Source organism: Taurulus bubalis (assembly GCF_910589615.1).
Source record: "Taurulus bubalis genome assembly, chromosome: 9".
NCBI classification, from domain to species: Eukaryota; Metazoa; Chordata; class Actinopteri; order Perciformes; family Cottidae; genus Taurulus; species Taurulus bubalis.
This window is the reverse complement of record NC_136597.1, coordinates 20,662,609-20,685,234: the sequence shown is the minus strand read 5'-3', so window position 1 is coordinate 20,685,234 and position 22,626 is coordinate 20,662,609. Positions and strand designations below refer to the sequence as shown.

Genomic DNA, 22,626 nt, shown 5'->3' with positions numbered 1-22,626 from the left:
ATACGCAACGGGTCTTTCATTGCAATCAATACCCAGGACCTTTGCTCCACACGAGAGGACCACTGCACACTTTCAACATGTGATCCATTTCCTCGGGGTCATCTACTGCATGGTTGTCCATCCTCATCATTTGATATTTTGTATGATGTCAGTCACTTTGCTGCTGTGGAAAAGTGAAACACATTTTCTATTGCCATGCAGGACACACACATCACACACAGACTGACCCTCAAGACAAACAGTATCAGTATGAAAACACGTGTCTTCTTTAGGGGTAAAAGTGGTGTAATAAGTTTGTATTTTTGTCCAACATGGAACACAGTGATCAGTTGAATTCAAATAGCTGTAATCACTTTCAATGGTGGCCAATTTTCATATTGGAAAAAGTATTACAAAAGTCCACAGTCACATGTTTTTCATTTGTCCTATTGATTGGTTGTCTTATCTTAATATGAGCATGTGAAGGGTACAGAGAGGGAAAAGGGAAGAAAACGAAACCCAAGAAAGTTTTTGCACGCTACAGATAAAGCGAGGAACTCCTTTTTGTTGGGAACGTGATGGACAATAAACAATAATAATCATCCCTGAAGTATGTTTATGTGGAGAGTGAACCTGAATCGATTGAAGCCAGAGCGAGCTATGAAATGCACACACGTTTGGCAACGGCAGAGGATGTCTGGCCTCAATAATGTCTCCACTCCTGCACCATGAACCCCTCCGCTGCTACAGTCTATGCTCAGTTTTAATCACTATATTTTTGACAAAAGGCTGGTTTCATCTCAGTCCTTATACATGCCTCATGTACATTAGTTTGCGCCTTTGTAACACATGCTGGTTTACCAGGTGGTAAACCTGGCCCATTTGTTATAATTGTTACTTTTTTAGTTTACTGGCATCTCACTCAAACATTATTTTCTCAATAACAAAGCAACAAACGTCCGACAGCCAGTTCTCCTGAGCAATGGAAGAGCAGGAGGTGGGCACCCCAATGTGTATAAATGAATGTGTATGCCCACTAATAAGCTGGACAAGGTTGTATGTGAGATTTTTTTATAAAAGTTCTACCAGTATTTTAACAGCAGTATGATACATTTGGAGCATACGAATGGACAGAGGCAGAATGGAATATTTTGCAACGGTTGTTTAAAAAGCTCTCTGTGGATGTTTTGATACTTGTTTCCACTGCAAAAAAAAAAAAAAAAACTGGTCTCTATTGGACTTTATTGTAACTGACAGGACCAGAAGTGCTGTGCAAGGAAAAGGAGGATAAAACTGTAAAAAGATTTACAGCCACCTTTCAAGCCTACAGGGAATCTCTTTTAAATGCCTAAAAATAGATGTTGGGTGGAGTATCACTTAAATATCCATCAAGTTAATTTCAGGCAGAGGCTGTGTGGAAACACTGGCTGATTTCACTTTCTCGGCAGTAGCTCTGCTTTGCTTTTAAGCAAACGTTTTAACAAGTTATTTCAAACTGTATTCTTTTAGTTGTGGCATTTTGACCTAAACATTTTGGGCCCCATAAACTAATTAAACTCATCATGTTAGAGTTTAGGATGCAAATAGAAACACCTTTGCGATGTGGATCACCACTGCTGACCTCCTTCCTGCCTTCATGTAGGCTTTTGGGTCACACATCCTTGAAAAGAAATTAGGACAAGTCTCCAGTAATAGTTTATTTCTCACTTGTCCCAAGAAGACGAGCGTTGGAGGAAGTTTTTGTCATTCTGCCCTAGTCTGACCCTTGGGAATCCTTTGTTTATCCAGCTCCACCACTGGATCAAACCAGAAATAACTTTTTTAAATCGGCCCTTGAAAGTCAGGCTTGAACTCAGGAGACTTGAACTCTGGAAATAGATTAAAGGAAGGAAGGAAGGAAGGAAGCAATCTTGGCCTACTTTGTGAATTGGATAAAGGTATGCAATGTAAATGTCATATAAATCAGTATTGATCCTAATGTAACATACTGTACATATGTATTGGCTTTACTTTCCACTTCAAGGGAATGTCTGAAATACACTTTTAACAACACACAGCATAAAAACAAAACACGTGTAACTTTCAAGATCCATTTATTTGAGTTGATACAGTACTACAGAGGCATTGTGTTGAGTAGAACTACATCCGGATGGATGAATTAAGACATTTTACAGGACTTGAGAAACTGTTCATTTCTTACTCTTAGAAATACACGACCGACCGCTGCTTTCAAAATGAGATGATGCCACTCGATTTATGTGTTTGTGTGCAGTACCTGAACACAACACGCAGTCTAAAGCAGGCCGAAGCATGAACAGGGAGTATTTGGACAAAACTAATTAAATGGCTTGATCACCAATAAATACAAGTATAAAAACACATTGATAATAATTTTCATTATCAAAAAAAAAAAAAATGTTCATGAAAGATACCAAAGGCACACAACTTAATCCACCTTGGCAGTCCAGGATCACCAACAGACAAAAATAAAACTGTGGCAATAGCCATCAATAGTAATGAGCCTTAACAAAAATAATACTTAAATAACATAATAATACTAATTTATTATTATTGTCATAACAATATCCAGTCAAGTTTTCCTATGATTAGACTTACTGCTAACTAACAGATATGCACCACGTATTTCCAGTTTGGCAGAGTTAAAGTTTCATCCGCAGATTCTTTCCATTGCTTTATTTCCTTTTACTCCTGACGCATTTCACCTCCCCAACTTTGGTAGAGGTGCAAATGCAATATTCTTAGGGTCAGCTATTGATACACAGATTAGTGCATAATCTTGCATTTTGACCCTATGCCAATTCATTTTTGCTATTTGGAGGTTTTTAATGAACTACTTCTGAACTTCTCTCACCCACACGGGTAGCAAAACAGATGGAAACTGAGACTACACCAACTTCTGATCAGATTTGTCCAGAAATTCTAATACTTCCAGGAAGGAAGTATTTTCTGCCATAACATAAAGCAATATAAAGTTTCTTATATTTTGGAAAATCAAAAACAGAAGCATAATGGAACAAAAATACTAACATAGTATAATTTTCTCACTGTAAATCCAGTTGACAATAAAATGCAATAAAAAAAAAAGGCAATAAAATGCAATATAATACGCAACGGGTCTTTCATTGGAATCAATACCCAGGACCTTCACACGAGAGGACCACTGCAAACATTCAACATGTGATCCATTTCCTCTGGGTCATTTACTGCATGGTTTTCCATTCACATCATTTGATATTTTGGATGATGTCAGTCACCGTTCTCCCACTTTTTGCTGCTGTGGAAAAGTGTTACACACTTTGTATTGCCATGCAGGACACACGAATCACACACACCGACCGACCCTCTAGACAAGCTGTATCAACAGCCTTCGGCATCTCAAATAAAAACTCAAAAAGAAAATCAAAACAAACGTGACGTAAAGCCAATGTGGGGATGATTTCATTCACCGATGGGGATTCCCAAGTCAAAGTCCAGAGAACTCCCATTAGTCCCTGACCTATCCATTCCTCTGAATCACGCCAAGCCTTCACTACATTTTTGGTATATAAAAAAAAAAACTTTCCATCTACTCTTTCTACTCACTTTCTTTACTTTCACTATTCTACATTACGTTTCCTTCAAAAAATAAATCTAACTCCTTGACCTTTCCTGTGTTTTACAGGAAAGTCCTTTCTAACCTCATCACCATTCCAAGCATCACTCTTTCACACGCTTTTCTTTTCCCTCTAGCTATAAATCTCGACTCGCTGCCTCTCTCTTACTCTCAAATGAAAACAATAGCTGGCTAATTGTGCTTCGTTGACATAATGGACCAGTATACACAGCTGGAGGGCTGAGCATGCACCACAGATCCCACCTGTGCTGAGTCGGGCCAAAGCTGATAGAGATCTCTAGCACCAACACGTCTCCAGCCTTTGTCTGAAGAATTTGCTGAGTCATCAGCAGCCTAAACAAACAATCTTACGGTGCTGTTTTGAAGAGCTTTGGGAAAGATATTAACAAGCCCGACAATAGAAACCACCATATGTCTTTGGTAAGAAAAAAAAAAAAAAAAAGATGCTCTCGCTAAACAGCCTGTTCTTTCAGGTAGCCCCGAAAATGTGAAACCTCCAAGGTTAAGAGAGCCAGGCACATTCCAGGACTGTGAGATGGTGTCTGCCCCATCTCCCTTCACTAAATGCCCCACGAGGTGAGTCCCTCCAGACCTCTGGTGCTGCCAGCAAATCTGTGCTCAACCAAACCATCTAAACTGCTGACAAACCAAACTATGGGCTTAAGCACTGACAAAGAACACAGAGGAGGTCTGTCTGAGGCCGCCTGTGGATCCCGGCATATCTGTGTGTGATTCTACATGTGGAAGGAGCCGGGAGGAAAGAGAGGAGACTGTTTGATCTCAACTGAGTTTGACCTTTGAACCCCAAAACAAGTAAAGCTAGTCAGCTGTGCACTGAAGGCCCTGGGTTTCTCCACATTCACAAATAACATAAAAAAAGCACAACTGGTGACAGGTTGGCCTGGCTTTTCCCTCCACTTTAAGGAAATGACATACATAATTTTTTTTTCATTATGAATCAAAAAAGGCACTTCCTACATATTCCCTAGTATCATACACATATATAGGACATACGCTTTTATGAAGGTATATTTGCCTGCGTGTTTTACAAGCGCAGACACAGTTATATATGCTGAGTATATATATATGTTTCTCATCACAGAGTAACACAATTATATATGTCAGTTCCACACAAAGAGTTGGAGACAAGGAGCTTTGGACTCTTCCAGTAACAGCCAGCGCCCACCAGTTTTGCACTTAAACCTAAAAAGCTACAAAAATATTAATAAATAATCAGCAATGTCAGTCATTTTTGGAACAAGACCCTGGTTTGTTTCTTTTTTCTCTTTTTTTTTTTACAAAGGAAGTAAAGATCACAAAAGCATGTGCTCTGTGTGAGTTTTAAGGTGCTTTTGTAAACTCAAACTCAAATTGGGTCGTGCACAAGGAGAGCCAACCAGTTGCTGGTTGCTGCGTTTGTGATTCTAACTTGCCTTCTTGCTGAATATGTAAACATGTTGAACACAGCAAAGTCTATGGGCGGGCCAAGAAAGCAGACTGGGTGGCATTCTCTCATGCCAGATCCTTTCTAACCCTGACAGAATTTCCTCCTATCTGTGTGTGTGTGTGTGTGTGTGTGCGAAAACATATCATTTCCATCAAAATGTCAGCCCCATTTGGAAAACCACTACTTCCCAAAAGGTGTATCCCAGTAACACACTGGTCGTTTAATGTCACCTATAAACATCTGCACACGCACATACGCATGCACACACACACATACACTAACACCATCATGGTCATTTCCCTCTGCCACCCATCTGTTAGGTGAGGTTGCTGCTGATGTCCAGGGCTTGCTGGTACACCTGAGTCATGTCCTCCAGGTCCCCCAGCAAGGAGAAGCTGCCATTGTCCCCCGGGGAGCCTTTCGTTTTGGGGCCGCGGCTGAACTTGGATCCCTGGAGCGGCGGGGCTGCCTGGAAACCCTTGAAGTTGGCGAGCTGCAGCAGGTTTTCAGCCGAGGCGCAGGCCCTGATGTTTGGGCGGAGGTGGGTGGTGGAGGGATGCCACTCGGCCCCGCTGAGGGAGCTGGGCGACAGGGACAGGGCGGAGCTGTCCTCCCCGACTATGCTGGAGGGCCGACTCTGACTGCGGGACAGACCCGAGTCAGTGGAGGGATGAGGCTCACCGAGGACACTGGCCACCGCTGCCGCTGATGGAGGCCCGCTGTAGGTGGAGTACTTGCCGTTGCGCTTCAAGATGCCCTTTCTCCCCATCGCTCTCTTGGGCGGGGAGGTGGCTAGCAGAGACATACTGGCACCCCCTAAAAGCTCGGAGGACTCGCTGCGCTCTGGCGAGGAGTAGTACCCTGATTCCCGCTGTTGGTTGTTCTTTAAGATGCCTTTCCTGGGCAGAGAGGGCACCATCTTTGCTGGAGAGCCTCCTCCCAGACTCAGCTCCTCTTCCTCTTCCTCTTGATCTGGACTTGAGGCCCCGTCTCCACCTTCGGCTTTTTGAGGCAGCGCTGCCTGGCCCAACAGCACTTCCTCCAGACTGGCAGACCGCTGCTCCCCAGTAACCCTGGTCTTCAAGATCCCTTTGGGTCTCTTCAGACCCGGCTTGTCCTCTTCTCCACAGTGGGCCTGTCCTGCTTCAACATTTTCCTTCTTGGACTTTTTGGGCCTCTGGCGCAGCAGCGAGGGAATGGCTGCAGTCTTGGCTCCAGAACCACGTGGCTCAGTGCGGTTCTGCCAGTCGATGAAGCGGGCCAGCATGGGCGAGCCTCCGTGATCGTGTTGGGTCTCGCAGTCACACACACTGTTCTTCCAGCCCCAGTTTACCCACCAGTGGTTGGCTATGTCCTCCACTGTGGCCCGGCGCTCGGGGTTCACCATCAGCATCCAGCGGATCAGTCCTCGGGCGTCTAGCAGGAAACAGAAGAAGAAGAAGAAGAAGAATCTGTAAGTCGTCTCGTACTGCACAACACGTGGTATAAAAATGTATTTGATCACATTATTTGCTATTACAAGAACTGAATGGAGAAGTGGAGAGTGAGTTTGATGCTGAAAGCACTACTTGAGGGTGTTGAAATCCAAAGACGCTGGAACTGGCCGTCGTTGATGTGGGTTCTTATCGAAAGTTTATTTTTATTTTCTACATAAGTTGCAATTTTTCAATTAAAAGGCTTTTTAAAATAACTAAAGTGCTTTTATATCCTTAATTAAAGTAGTAGTCGGTAAATATGTGGCATGTTATTGTTCCATTGTTTAAACAGTGTAAACCACAATAATGCATCTACAGTTAAAAAAACTGAAATTCACACCATGTGAGTTTCTTTAGTTGGGTGTCATTCAGAACTCAATAATAATAGCCATAAAAACACCTATTCTTCAAATTAATTATAAATGGCATTTTTGCATCAACAGAAAGCATCATACATAATGGACTGTGCAGATTCTCCGATATGTGTACATTGAGAGTAATCGGATCCATATTCCATTTAACAGTTAATGGACTTTGGAGTAATTTGTGGAATTTATATAAAGCGAGTGCGCAATTTAAAAAGACAGAAAGACGGCTCAATGGTTTCAGTGTATGACAAATAGTGTACCTTACTGACTATCTGCAGTACAGCGGAACAATATGTTGCCTTATAGTATAGTTTATGATATAGTTTTATAAAGGGCACTGGGATCCAGTGTGTTTTCAGAGCAGGATAATAATAAAAAACAGGAGAAAAACAAACAAAGGTTCCTGCAGTACCTGAGGACTGAGTGGGTTCTTTGTAATCGCCGTTGCTAATCTGGCGAATGAGGTTCTTGTGGTCTCCACCATCAAATGGCATTGTCCCGTAGACCAGAGTATACAGCAGCACCCCAAGAGCCCAGCTGTCCACCTGGGGAAAACAATAAATATATGGTTCATAAACTAGTTTGTTAAAGCATACATGGTACACACACCTGCAGCGGGCCAATAAAACAAGTCTAAAAAATACAGTCTTCATGTTTTGATTAAATCAAAAGTAATGTCTCAGCTCTGCTCGACATCAGAGCAGAGCTATGAGTTATACTTTTGAGTTCACTTTGACATTAATGAGCACCACAATCACGTCACTAACATCACACAAAACCTCTCTGTTAAGGAGCTTGTGACGTCGCATGCTTCGTAGAAATTTTGACAAATGCCAGTACGCTGGTGGGAAATGGCTTGTTTTTCACGCAGATAAATCCTTTCCTCTCTGTACTGCTCTGCCAAGCAGAAGCAAGCACTTTTCTGACCACCAACCTAATGCAATGTGGCTTTCTAAGTAAGCGGTTACATAAGACTTTGTGTCCACGTGGGAAGTGGTGGGAGTGGAAGAGGCTAATGAGTCCAGCAGAGATGGCAGAGTCGTGATATCCTGGCCCCTGATGACTCGCCGGAGACACGCTGCCATTCATTCGTCAGCAGATGACCTGTCTCAGTGTGTGTTGACTGTGGTTAAGGGAGGATGTTCTGAGGAATGAGCGTCTGATGGCGTTGGCTGAAGCTATGAGACGTAGTCTAGGAAGAGGAAATCAGATAGCGCTGGTTAAAGAGCTAGTGTACTTCCTCAAAGGTTCTGGACCCACATCAAGAATGTCTCTCCCTCCTGTTGTCGTTGGTCCATTCCCGAGGACGAGACAGGGCACGAACTATTGTTGTGTTCTAATTTTGTTGCCTGTGTTTGCTGTAATTTGTGGCCTCACCCCAAACCGGGAGTTCTGTAATTTTGATTGCAATCGGACTGCTGTAGTTTTTAGCACTCTGGAGTAAATTATAGTGAATTACGGTAAATTGAATGGTTGGACTTGAATATCTAAAAATGCAAGTTTGTTCCCGTTTTGTTGCTTTGTTTTATGTAACCAATGCAATTTTAGAGACGACGCCCTTCAGAATGAGTCTGGGATTGCCAGATAAGTGGCTTGAGGGAGACAATTTCACTCTCACTTTCACCAAAACTATTTGACTTTGACCATGTGTGTCTCTTTGAGGCTGTGGAAGCTCATTCCGAGCCCATTAAGATGAAGAGAAAGGGAGGAAAAACTATCCTCCAGTTCCTCACTTCAAAGAACCCAGACATTGTGGGAAGGGGAGGACAGGGAAGGGATGCAGACAGTATCTGAGCTGACCCACTGCGGAGATGCAAGAGAGGCCTCCCTTTGACTGGAGGCTAACAGTAATCTCATCAAAGAAGCAAAAAATAAAGCCCATCCACCTCTTTGTGTATGGCCTATGTGGTGGTGATGATAATCACTAGTGAGATAATAATTATGAAAGCTATACAAGGTGAGCAATCTGGGAGGTTTAAACATAATTTAACAACCAGGGAGGACAATGAGGATGATGGATACATAAAAAGGAAATCCTGTGCTGAAAATGTAAATCGCACACAAACAGCCACGGTTTGAGTCATTGTCATTGTTCACTGGGCCTCACCTCTGGGCCACGGTAAGGTCTCCCATTGACGATCTCTGGTGAAGCGTAGAGCGGGCTGCCGCAGAAGGTTTGCAGCAGCTTGTCCTTATGGTAGAGGTTGGACAGCCCAAAATCAGCAATCTGTGGAAACAGGGGTACGTCTAAATTTTGCTATAGCCGTGTTGATTGTTAATCCCTCGCACACGAAGATAATTTGAGGTGCGGTATTTCAGTCACAGAGCAAGGGGCAAAAACGTACCTTAATATTACAGTTTTCATCCAGTAGCACATTTTCCAGTTTCAGATCCCTGTGCACCACTCCATTCTGAAAGAAAAAAAAGCACAGTAATGATTTATGCCTCAGTCGATGCATTATTCACTAGAGATGGATCGGAGTGATAAGCACTCCATTGTATTAAGAGATGATTTACTCATACAAAGCTAGCTTGTATCTCTCGGGGGAAATCAAGGCCGCTTGTTGGTCTAGCACTCTTTAATTGGTCTTGTCCCCTCTGGGGTCTTCATGCTGACATCTGCTGCGATTTTCTTTTCAAAAATCGACTCACATGTGTCACGTAAACATGAGCCTGTAATTACCACGAATGATGTTCTCACAACATCAAGGGATTCAAAAAAAACATATACTGTTAATGTTAATGCCTGGGTTTAAAAAATAAATAAAACCAACAACCCTGGAATTAACATGTGGTATGCAGACAGACAGACAAGAACCCAGCTCGGATACGGATGAGTGACTTCGCCCGTCACTCGACCCCCCGGGGGCTGCGCTCTGCATGGCATCTCCTATTGGTTACTGCCTGGCAGGGAGCTCATGTTCTCATGCTCCTGATTGGTGCATTCAAGGAAGAAACGGTTGTTTACTTGTTGTGTCAGTGACTCACACCGCACCACCCGGTGGCAGGCTGTGCTTGGTGGTGATGACTCATCATTCATGGCTGTCTAGGACTCTCCTATCTGAGGATCATGACATCATCCCTATCTCCAGCTGGGATGGGGATGAAAAGAGGGGAGCCCATCCAAACAAGCCCTGTCGACCTTGGGGGTTTTTGGTTTTTGATGGGAGTTAGTGATGTGTTGCTGGAGCTAATCTCGGGGGGAGCTTTGGGGGTATCTCGGGACATCCATCAGTGCGTCAACAGATGAGGACAGAATTAATGCAGGGTCTGTTTGGCGCACTGTAATCGGAGCGTAAGCCTGAATTAGAGTTGCCTGTGTTCCTTCTTCACTCAGAAACAGATGACTCCCAAACACCAGCGCCAAGAAAAGCATACTGTGTAGTGCCTGCAGATTAACTGGCTATAAGGCATACTGTGGAGGTGCATGGTTAATGTTACAATAAGCATGCGGTGGCCTCGTAAACAAAGTCTGGACGTGTGCGAGAGAGATGAAGAAGGTGACCAAGAGACAGAATGCGCTTGTTTTTTCTTCTCCTCCATGTATAGCGTTGTATTCGTTTCCTCACCTTGTGGCAGTGGTGCACGGCGGAGACTATCTGTCTGAAGAAGTGTCGCGTCTCCCGCTCGCTCAGGCGTCGCCGCTCGCTGATGTAGTCGTACAGCTCGCCCTTGCTGGCATACTCCATCACAATCACGATCTTGTCCTTGTTCTCGAACACTGGGAAATGACAGAACAATTGGGCTCCGTTAATATCTACTTTCAACCGCAAAAGAGAGGTGGGAGGACAACTTGTAAAGTCATTCCAAGTTCATTCCATCGTAATAGAAGCACAAATGAACATTGTAAAATGTAAAAAGCAGAATAAACCAGTCCCCCAAACCAGTCGTTTTGGAGCAGGAATACAAGTTCCAGAGGAGCACATTACATCTCGACATTTCTCCCAGGGTTACATCACCCTAACCCCACCTAGTGTGTCTGGCTCCTTCACAACACAGCAAGGAGGGGCCGCTAACTCAATCAAGCCCACTCCTCGGAGACCAGAGACCAGCGAAAACAAGAGAGAACGCAGGAACCAAGTCACGGAGGGAAAGGGTTCACTTTTTAGACAGAGGGTGTGCGCTACACTGTCAAGCAATGTCCTTGACACATCACACTCCACCTTTGCATCATGTCAACACATTTAACAATCTCCCACATTCTTAACCACCACACTGAGTGTCCATATCACATCAATTATTGTGCAAACGCTTTATTGTGGCAACACAACTTTCACGTTTTCACGGCAGAGCTGGGCTCATATAAGAAGAAAATAATGTGTTACTCAATACGGGGAAGAGCATACCCTGTTTATTCTGAGAGAATTCAACTGTCTCGTGTATTTCTGTGTGTGAGTTATAAAAGAACGCCAAGCTAAAGTCATGGAGCTGATCTTGTATCTTCTGTTTACTAGTTAAAGTAATTGAAATGTCTTGTGCGTTAACTGAGAGCAGCACTTGAATTAAAATGGGGACTCGTTGCACATCTGGTGACCGGAGATAGTAATGTTATTACAGTTGTATGACTGTAATGCCTTCCCATCCCACTGCAGTCACCGAAACATATCATTCTGTGTCAGTATTTAGCCTTCCAGTGTATAATTTCAACTTGGCAACATCCTTCTCTCCCAGCGCCTTGGCATGGAAGAAATGAAAATGGTGAGGCAGGGAGAGAAGGACAGAGAGAAAGGCTGAGGGAATGCTGAGGAGATGACAACAACACAGTCAGTCATGTCGCTCCGTATTGTACGGGTTGATTTTCCCACGCAGCAGGGTCACCGGGGGTGAGGGGGCTCTGCTTTCTGCACCCTTGAGTGAGCACCTTCATAGTTTATCACACTACTTTCCTCCCCTCCCACCCCCCAACAATCCCAGGGTCCTTTTAAAGACATAATCCTCTACAAAAACACACAGTTGCTGAGTGATGGTAATGCTCTCTGATTGTGACTGTCTGGCTGCTCGGGGGAGTAACAGACGGGGGTGTATAAGCCAAAGCACCTGGGAGGGCAGAGCAGAACCAGCGTTCTGCCTGGTGGACAGAGCGCTGACCTGGACTGACACTCGCGGTGATCCGTGGTAGCGTCGTGCTTCGTGGGGCGATACTCGGCTCGCACTCGCATTTACCTTTAACCCCTGGTGATGAAGTAATTACATGGCTTACATAACTTGGGTCTGTTATAGCCCGTTGGGCACGCCGGACACCGCGACAGCCTCGCTGTCACTCACCAGGCTTTGTTCACAGGTCGAGCCTCCAGATCTGACTTAGTAGCACCTATTGCCTTCACTGATGACAGATGACGTTGCAAGCTTGCAAAAGGGGCAAGAAAGCGATTACAACGTGTAACACAGAGGAGTGGTGGAGTACTATTGATGCAGACAATAAATAAGCAAGCATTTATTCAATTAGTTAAGTATTAATGAACTTAGCTACCATGATAAAAGGTCTTCAGATCTTTAACTGACCTTCTAGGCTTATGTCACATTTAGAGAATGCATGAAATGAATACAATCAAACTCACAGTCTGTGTGTGTCTGTTCAAAATGTACATCTCCTCCGTATTTCCCTTTCCCTCCTTAAAGCTTTCTTGCTGAGAGTTAGATGAGATCCATACCAATAGTATATGCCTATGAAGTATACGGCTATATGGTTAGTTAAACTTAGCCTTAATACAAGAAACAGGGGGGAAAACTATCCTGACTGAAAAATTGTAGATTCGGTAGAAAGTCCCATGCTGGCTGTCGCATCAAAGTCACTGTACAGACATGAGAGTGGTATTGATCTGATAAGTGCAGATTATGTATACTGTGTTTAATACTCAAACTATTCCTTTAACTTGTGTCAGCCAGTCAGTTACTACATACATGAACGTGCTACTAACATGTTTCTTAGTTTAATGTATTAGATGTATTTCTTGCATTCAAAGTATTCTTTGGAGTTTGTCTTAAACAGTGGGCACTAGGGTTCCTCGCCTGAGGAGCGGAGAGCAAAATCTGCTTTTAAATGCCCAGCGCAGCATGCTGATGGATGCAGAATGTCAGGGAGTGGTAAAAATCAATCTTCACACAAACATCTGGTTCAGCTTTGCTTCACACAAGGCAGTTAGCAGGGGCTGTTGAAGAGGGTGTTGCCGGATACACAAGTCGCGGGGCCTCCTATATATCTCTAAGGCAAGGCTGGGTGGAGGCCAGGCCACAACAGTAAACGGTGGGTTTGAAGAGAAACACCAAAGAGCGAGAGCATCGAGTCTGGTGGAGTTTGCTGCTGTAAGGGAGTAAGCTTTCTTGGAGTTTATAAAAGTGTGTGTTCTTTTAATCATTTTTCGAGGAAACACATACAACTTGGCTGCACTTTGGCCCTCCAGCGGACTGCTGGCACGTTCCCATGACAAATAGTGATGTTTGTCGCATATTCACTTAGCCGATAACGACCTGGGGACTTTAACACCGAACAAAGGACAGTGGGTAGACCAGTTTGGGCTGTGGCACACAACCGGCTGCCATTGTGCCAGGGCAGCTATCCTGAAAAGGGCATTGAAACCATTGCTTGGTTGACACAGGCATAAAAATAGTCACAAATCACATGAAACCGGCTCGCGCCGCAGCGCCTTGTGACTTTAATGGCCTGCACATAGACCCAGACTACATTATAAGCCATGATTAATTGCATGCTTTATGTTGAAAGAATTCAATGGGAATTGTTTAACCTTTACACTCACCAATCGCCATTAATCCCAATCTATGTTTTCTTCCAGTGAAGTTAAGGTCATTCAAAAGGGGCTCATATTTAAAGAAGGAGCTCTTTGAGCCCGACATGAAGGCTTTGATATTTAGAAAGTTGCTTCCTGGGGTAGATATATGCTGATGTTGCTCCAGGGGAGGCTTAAGGCCTTTCCTCCCTCTGCATAGCACTGTCAGACAGGGTGCATGCCTGGGTGACTCAGGTCAATTCAGTACCTCTCTTAAAATACACACACACACATAACCATAACCACACACACACACACACACACACACACACACACACACACACACACACAGGCTCATACATAGACACAGATATATAAAGACGCATGCAAACACACATACACAAGTACAGTCTGGTTCCCAGCTGCAGTTGTCTCTAAGTATCAGCAGATGTCTGGCCCTGAGATCAAGACCAGAGGAGACAAGAGATGAGACCTCTTAGATGTGGGAGAGGCAATCCCTTAGAATACCACCCTTCTTACGCACACAAACTTTCAACGCACACACACACACACACACACACACACACACACACACACACACACACACACACACTCAAGAGAGATCCAGGCATGCACCGGGAAAATCCATCCAGACTTTTACTGGCCCTGGCAGCCAGACAGAGCAGATGAGATGAATAACATCCCAGAGCTGTAGTCCAGGTCTTATTATGACATCTGCATGTCATAACATGACAATCCTGCAGCTCGGCCACAAGTGCTGAATGAGTTGAGGGAGGGGTGAGAGGGGTGCGTTTTTGTTTTATGTGCGTTCAAGGCAAACGGGCGTGGATGATTTGTCGTGCGTCTTTGCAGATATGCAGCAAACCCTCACCTTCATATATAGAGATGATGTGTGGGTGGCGGAGGGATGACATGATCTCAATCTCTCGACGGATGTGAACCATGTCCTGCTCGTCCTTGATCTTGTCCTTCCGAATTGACTTGATAGCCACCTGGAAACAGGGGACAGAGGACGCTTTGGTCAGCTGGCTTGGAGCAAAACATAACATTTAGATTTCACAGTAACAGAGAGCTTGGGTGCCACACATTTCCCTTTTTGTCCACTTAAACCGATTAGATAACTGCACTGATTTCATTCGGAGCAGGATGAGACCAAAGCACATTTTTGTCACACTCATTATCTTATCAGTGCACTTTAAAATGTACATGGCTCACGAGGAGTACATACTGCACACGTGACATCTGTCTGTCTCAGTGAAAACATGTGAGCCAGCTCAGTATGTACTGTACTGCTACATATCTTCCCCTAATACACCCCTCTGACCTCCTTACCAGACCTCGCTGTTATGACAGCCAGATGAGTCAAACAAGGTATGAGGTGTCATCGTAGTCTCACACTGTGTAATTTACTCAGCCTCTTTTCTGTATGAAGCAAAATGAAGGTTAAAAACAACCAGACATGTGATGCCATAATGGAAGCTTGCTTTGTCCTCTTCCAGGGCCTGAGCCTACATTTAACTAGGTAGTAGTCAGCGTCTGGGCTGGGTCTCCGATCTGGACCCCCCGACCCGTCTCGAAACAGAGAGATGAGAAGTCAGATTCACAAGGTGAAAACGTGGGATTTCCACAGCAACCGTCGTCTCCGAAATACAGCTGAGGAGGACAAGGATCATGAAAATGAGGTGAGTTGTTAAATGTTCATGGTCCCTGGAGGAAGGCTGGGAGGCATGGAGGTCAAGAGTGCTCCTCCATAAATCATCAGACGTCAGTATTTAACCTGCACAGCCCGGTTTCCTCCCCCCGTCAGAAAGTCCTTGAGAAGACACGACATCGCGAGCCGGTCTCTTATTTTTAGTCACTCTAATTAACAACAGCTAATGGCCTACTTTTCAAATAGCCCTAAAAAGCTGGCCTGCTGTGAGTTTTATTGAGGAATCGGCAGAACGAGCAGCGGTTGAGGAAGTGATTCAGTCTACTTGCCTTTCCAATGGGCCTGCTGCACGAGGTTCAACAGTCAACAACTACAGTTGATTTGACGGTTGTTCACCGTTGTTATGACGATGCCACCGGGGGACGAGTCGGCTGCAACTGAATGCAATTGAACCTCAATGCCTATGGACTCCTTAAATGAGAGGTTAGGGGCCTTTTTCCAAAGAAACCAATTGAGAGTGCACAGTCTAGCACATGTCACTATAATTGTAGCCTAAACAGTTCTGAGTTTGCTTTGATCCGGCCTCTATAGAGTCTGTTAGCTCTGAATTCTGTTAGTTTAAACTTTTGTCCTCTCCTCGCGAGGCAGTGATATTCTGAGGAGCCCAGCTTTATTCCATTCAGCATAAACCACAGGCAGTAGCGAGTGCCAAGCTAATTACCGTGTACATCAATAAAAATAACCCCAAACCGGAATGGTTCCCTTCCAGTGCATGCCTTGATTACATAGAATTTAAAGAAATGATACCATAATAAACAAGATGGGGTCCAGGGGTCCACATGCAGTGCACATAATTGGGAAAAAGTTGTTTGTGTCTTAACGCCGGTGTTTTTTCTGCACCTCATCAGATTCATCAACGTTTTATCACTGATTCCCAAAACGTAAGTAACATTGTTGACTTTGGTGTTGTTTAACAGTGAGGCAGAATGTGAGTCACCTTCCTGGATTTAATGTAGGAATTAATTCAGGAATTCATTAATTTAGCCCACAACTGAGAAATTACCCCCAAAAGTTACTTGCAAAAGGCAAGAAAACTTCCTCTGTAAAACTGCTGACCGAAACCAAAACGTTTGTGTTTTTTTCCTCAAAAAAAAGGGTAGTAATCAATCTTTAACAGCCATGATCTTGATTCCTCACTGCATGTTAACCCGTTGAGTGAGCCAGCTCTCCCATATTGGGCTTGAGACAAAGCCATGCATCTCTGCTGTATCTCCTCATGTTCCCCTGCCCTGACCCCGATGTGGATCGTTAAACAGGACTTCAGATCAGCCACTTGCCAGCTGGCCAGGCCGGCTGACACAGCTACGCTTGTCCTTAAGTGGATCCCTATTACTGTCAGTCACAGTAAACAGCCGCTGCGCCGGTGCCCACGCCGGCCCCTGCCAGGTATGGGGCCGGGTCTCGTCTGGCCCCTCCCCTCTTCCTCCTTGTCTACAACAGAGCTGTTTGAAGTGAAAGTCCATGTTTCGCTTCAGCAGAGCCTGACATCTTCCTGGTGCTTTCTCAGGCCATTAAAATAGATGAAGTATTCATCACAAGCTCACCCTTCTCTGCGTTCTCTAGTCTAAAGATCGCGATCATCTGTTGTGTTGCGAGAGTGTGTGCATGTGTGTGTGTCTGAGTCAGAATCAGGGGGGAGACAGAGAGAGTGAGTGGGAGGAAGAGGCCCGTCACTTTTCCAGAGAACTATATTCTCAAACACAGCCAGGAATCATAATACCTCATCAACGGCACCACATATAGCAAAGGAATGTCAGTGTTTCCCCCCCTCTCGCGTACCTCTCCAGTGAATCCATTGTTGGGGAATGATGTAATCTGGTACTTTAAGCTTGTATTAATATAACTCTCTAAACCCCTTATCTGAAAGCTGTCCCCGTCTTGTTATGGTGGTGGGCTTCCCTATGTCTCACCCACTCCTGTCTGTGATGGATCCCCCATACAGGATATTAACCTTCTCCTTCAATCTCATTTCCTGCTGGGGATGGCCTTTCATGTGTCACTGCCCATTTTCAGCCTGGCTGTCACCACAACCTTTTTACTATAGTCACCTAGATGGCAAATACTACATTAAGACACACAGTGTCTTTCTCTCACGGGTACACAAACAGGACACACACACACACACACACACACACACACACACACCTTCGAGAGCAGAGGTTCTCTTTTTTTCAGCCTTTACAAGATAGAGAAAATACCGGGGACCCCCTCATGTATGGCGATGTAGTCTATTTTTTTCACTTCCATATGTCTTGCAGATATAAATGTTGTATTATTCTTTGTTGAAATATGATGCCTTATGTGTATATACAGCCCTGCGATATTCTGGCGAACCTGTCCAGGGTGTGCCCTGCTTTCACTCAATGTCAGCACGGATCAGATATTAAGTGAATGAATTTGAAAACATTGCATGGACCCGCTGTCAGAGTGCCAGGGGTCACTGGGGGACCCCCGCACCCCACACTGAGAGCCGCTGTTCTCGAGGCTTGTGCACACGTCACATATCCCCACTATGATCTCTATGATCAGTTGCACTCCTCCATATAATGTCGGGTTTCCACTGAGCTGCCAAGCACTACGACATATGGCTTTGCAGATTAAAGCAGACAGTCACTCAGTTCCACTTTCGCTGACACACTGAATGTGCCCACATCTAATCAATCTTCTCTAAGTGCCTTCAGCTTATTCCACACATGTGGATACAAACAGCCAGTGGCACACAGAACCTTCTCAGTCTGTCTCGCCGCTTGGTTCTCTCTGCTCGTCTCATTTGGTTTGAGGAAGGAACCAGGGAAAGGGTACAGGGGGGGGGGATTGCATAATCACCACAGGGCTGCATCTGCCATACGGACACAAGGGACTGACCTTGAGTCAGAGGTCAAGTAAACTCTAACAACGCAGTGCCAGACACACGTGGCCCGCGAGGCGGCCCGGCAGTCAGGCTCTAGGTCTATTTTCTGCTGGTACTCCATGTGCAGAGGCGTTGATTCCCAGGAGGACTTCCCTAAGATATACAAACTCCCACGTGAAACACAGTGGTGCAAGGAAGTCCTATACTTTCCTGAGATGTTATTTAAAGTCTAAATGCTATGCTCAGGAATTTGCAGCAGATTACAGGAGAACAGAAGGCATTGGGCCAATGTGTTTTGACCTACAAAGAGTTATTTGTATACTGACAGGTGTTTTCTGTTATTTTGCCCACTCCATTTCTATCAGTGAGGGTAGGTTAAGTGACAGAAACAGCTGTCTGTGTCATGCAATACAGATCAATAGCTCCACGGACAACAGCCTCCAAAATAACCATGAAATTGATTCGATGCCTTCTCTGAATCTAAACATTGCAACCTTCATGGAAATAGGATTTTGGTTCGGGGGACGTCATTTAATTTAATGTCAACATTAACACCAGCAGGGCTTTAGAAACACTACGAATGTACACGCATGAACAATCTAGTGTGAGTGGCTGTCAAATACTGTTAATCGTTCAAACAATACATTACAGAAGCCAATTTGATTTCGGGGAAACAAAAACTCAAGCTCAGAATGTCAAAACAATGTATTTTGACCCTTCCAGTGAAATAGTCAATATATGCCTTGAGCAATTTTACAGTGCAAGTGAAAGTGAAATGCTTCCCATTAGAGCTGCTGCCATGGTAATAATAACAAATGGGAAAACATACAGAGGTGGACAAGGTGCCAAGTGGGACAGGCCAACTGAGAGTAGCCCTACCGAAGGGTTTACGGCTCCCCTATCAAGCATGCAGGAGCTATGAAACCATTGGGGGACATTGTTGACCTAGGAGTGTCCCCCTGGCATGTTCAGCTCATGGAAACCACCTCACGTCCTTCCGGATCGGACACAGGGGTCAAATTTTGCCACAGGGGGAAATAAAATAATATTTGGAAACGTGTGCCGTCCTGCAAGTACATTACAGCAGATGGTGGGCACAGACAGCCATATATATACATATATATAGCGTGTACGTAAAGAAACAGAAAGTGTTGGACTGACTCAAGCAAAGAAACTCACAGCAAAATAAAAACAAAACCGAAAGGATGTGTCTGAAACATTAAACAAACAAAGAAATATGAGTGAGCCCTCGTAGTATCTCTCGGGACTGTAGGCGGTTTTCCATGATGTTTACTGGGACCCCTGGAGGCACATCAGTCAGTCAGTAGCCGGATTTGCACTAAAGCATCCGGTCGTGAGGCCCCGCATAGGACATGGCGTGTGCAGCCACAACTCCCCGGACCCATGGGCCCTTTTGAGCATAGAGGGGAAATTCCCAGGGGGCAGGACATGCACACGCCAACAAAGCACTTATTTTAGGAGCAATGTTTTTTTTCTGTAGTGGCTACAAGCCCCTGGGCAAACACAAAAAAAAGCATCATGACAGATGTTTACAGCTGCTACAAGCATCTCTTAAGTGACTCACCTCTCTGCCGGAGCGTCGCTCAATGGCCTTCTTGACTTTGCCGTAGGTGCCTCTTCCCAGCGTCTCCAGCAGCTCGTAGCGGTGTTTCAAATTGTGCTTGTGGTGGTGTTTCTTCACGCCAGAGTTTCTCCGTCCATCACTGCCTGCCGGGGTCTCTTCGGCTGAGCTGCCGGCAGGCAGGGATGGAGCTGGTGGTGGAGGGGAGAGGTCACCTCCCGCCGGTTTGCCCGCTGAGGTTTGGCCCCTCTGGGCCTGGGGAAGGGTTGGCCCCCGGTGGGGCGATAAATAAGCGGTTTCCATCTCGCTAGGGAAGTGTTTACACAACCTTCCCACTGTTAAATATTTCAAACTACCTACCTAGTAAATTGATAATATAATACTTAAAGGTCTAATAATAGTAATAATAAATAAATAAATTACAAGGAATAACGCGTAGCCTACTAGTCATAGCCTATTATTACATGTGGAAACTGACATTTCCAGATTGTCTTGGTTGATCAATTGGCTTTGATCAAAGTGAACAGATTGTTTTGTTCCTCCTCCTACCTATTCAGGTTATTATCTCTTTATCCTAATCAGTCTACTAATGGATTAATCACACAGGTCTAAAAAGGACATTATCGGTACATAATTACCTGATACATAGTCCTGTATCACAGGATAAAAAATAATTATAGTGCCAAGATGTAATAAAATGTGTTTTCAGATTTCGACAGCAGGCAGCATGCCGGAAGCTGAACGAACACACGTTGGATTCAAATATGATATATTGGCTATATAATGTATGTGCAAGCTCTATCCCAATAAAATATTTAAAAAAATAAAAAACGACTAAACCAGTGGGTCTGATCTCACTCCTCGGTCGACTGGCATGGTCTCGCTGTGTATAACTCGGGCTCGTTCAGCTCATCTGTCGTCCTCAACGCTGCCAACACCACCGACTCACATCTAAAAGGCGAGAACGCTGCGACCAAACCGGCGTTTTGGATGAAGATGACCCTCATTTTGCCCACGGCCCCAGGTACGGCTCCTCATTCATCTGGGCTCTGTCTGTTGTGCGACTGCATGCTCCGTGCAGTGGTCGACGGCGGTAGAGGTGCGCTGGGATCGGACACTATCTCAAGCTGAGACGTTTCGGATATTGCCATGGTCGTTTTGCTGATCCCTTCTTCTTCTTCTGCTGCTGCTGCTGCGTGTGCCTTTCTTCTGATTTCTCCCCTTTCTCTCTCTATCCTCAACGAGAGAGGCTGTGAATAAGACTTGCGAGAGGATCCGAGACCGGAGGCGGGGTTTACGCAGACCTCCTCCTTCTCCTCCTCCTCCTCCTCCTCCTCGTCCTCCTCCTTCCCTGTCTTTTCTCTTGCCTTGCCTCTTTGTGCTCCCTCTCACATCTCTGATATGACTGTCTGCTGCTGAATTCAGGGGCGTAGCTGGGAATCATATCGACCCCCAGCACTGTATTAGACCCACTGTTATCCATCTTTGCCAATAACATCTAATCAATACAGAGCCATTGATCAAAATGACACCCCCTCCCCCTTCATATCCAATTATAAGGCAAGTTTAAGCATATTTCAACAAAAGGCAATTCAAAGTGCTTCACATGAAACCATTAAAAGCTTCAAAAAGACAATGCAGAAGAAAACAAGATTTAAAAACAATTAAGAACATTCATTAAAACATTAGAAACAGTCAAGAAGCAAACAATAATTAGTGAGATGCAGAAAGTGATTGATATCCTTGAATCTGGTTCAATTAAATGCAGCAGCAAACAGAAAAGTCTTCAATCTGGATTTAAAGGAGCTGATCTTAGCAGACCTGCAGCTTTCAGGGACTTTGTTCCAGATATGTGGGGCAGGACAGCTGAACGCTGCTTCTCCATGTTTAGTTCTGACTCTTGGAACAGAAAGTGGACCCGTCCCAGAACACCTGAGGGGTCGGGATGGTTCAAAAGGTAGCAGCAGATCACAAATGTGTTTAGGCCCTAAACCATTCAGTGCTTTATAAACCAGCAGCAGGAATTGTAAGTCAATTCTTTGTTGGACAATTATAAGCCTGCCTGTACCTGAACCAATGATGTCCTTTTTAAAAAAAAAATATATATATATAGCTAACCTCCAAGAGACACATCCCCATTCTCAAAGCAATAGTTTGACTTTTTGTTATGCTTTTATGCTTCTGTTATGCCAATGTGTAAGTGTCTTAAACTTGCATTCTTTCTAATGGCCAGTGGGGGTCGACGCCGTTGATCATTAATAATTGTATAGAAGTCTATGAGAAAATGACCCTACTTCTCCCTTGATTTGTTACTTCATTAAACATAGTAAACATTAGTTTATGGTTTCCATTGCCAGTTTCAAGTCTTCTTCAATACTGCACGTAAACAATCAGTATATTATGGTCCACTTTAGAGTGAAATCCATGATGGAGCAGGGTATGCAGGCATGCTTTAGGGTGTGGCTACATTGTGATTAACAGGTCACTATCAGGGCTTTGTCCAGTCTGAGTGTTGTCTGTGTTTTAACAGAAAACTGTAATGACAAATCAATAGTGGGACAATAACGAGTATCAAACATACAATCCTTTTATATGACACATTTAACACATGTGATTTACACGTTGTGTACTCTTCAATACACACATTGGCAGAATTGTGTGTAGAATTTGTATATAACAAGAAATGCAACAAATAGTTTATTTTTTATCCAGATCCATTTTAAAGGATATCTTAACATTAAGAGAGGTAGCATTTTTGAACATTTTAGCTTTCATGAGCCTCTCAAATAAAAAAATAAAATACTTTGACATATTCCTCATTATTGTCCGTCTC

The 22,626-nt window shown here is 44.3% G+C and overlaps 1 protein-coding gene across 1 annotated transcript; it reads right to left on the bottom strand.

Annotated features, from left to right (window-relative positions):
• Positions 1-2,070: 2,070 nt before the first annotated feature.
• nuak1b (NUAK family, SNF1-like kinase, 1b) lies at positions 2,071-20,096 on the bottom strand (the record flags this gene model as incomplete). Its single annotated transcript, XM_079224288.1, has 7 exons — positions 2,071-6,476; positions 7,316-7,448; positions 9,011-9,130; positions 9,249-9,314; positions 10,473-10,624; positions 14,521-14,641; positions 19,797-20,096. The coding sequence occupies 7 exons, from the start codon at positions 20,094-20,096 to the stop codon at positions 5,377-5,379; spliced, it is 1,992 nt and encodes a 663-aa protein (XP_079080414.1). The 3' UTR covers positions 2,071-5,376.
• Positions 20,097-22,626: the final 2,530 nt, after the last annotated feature.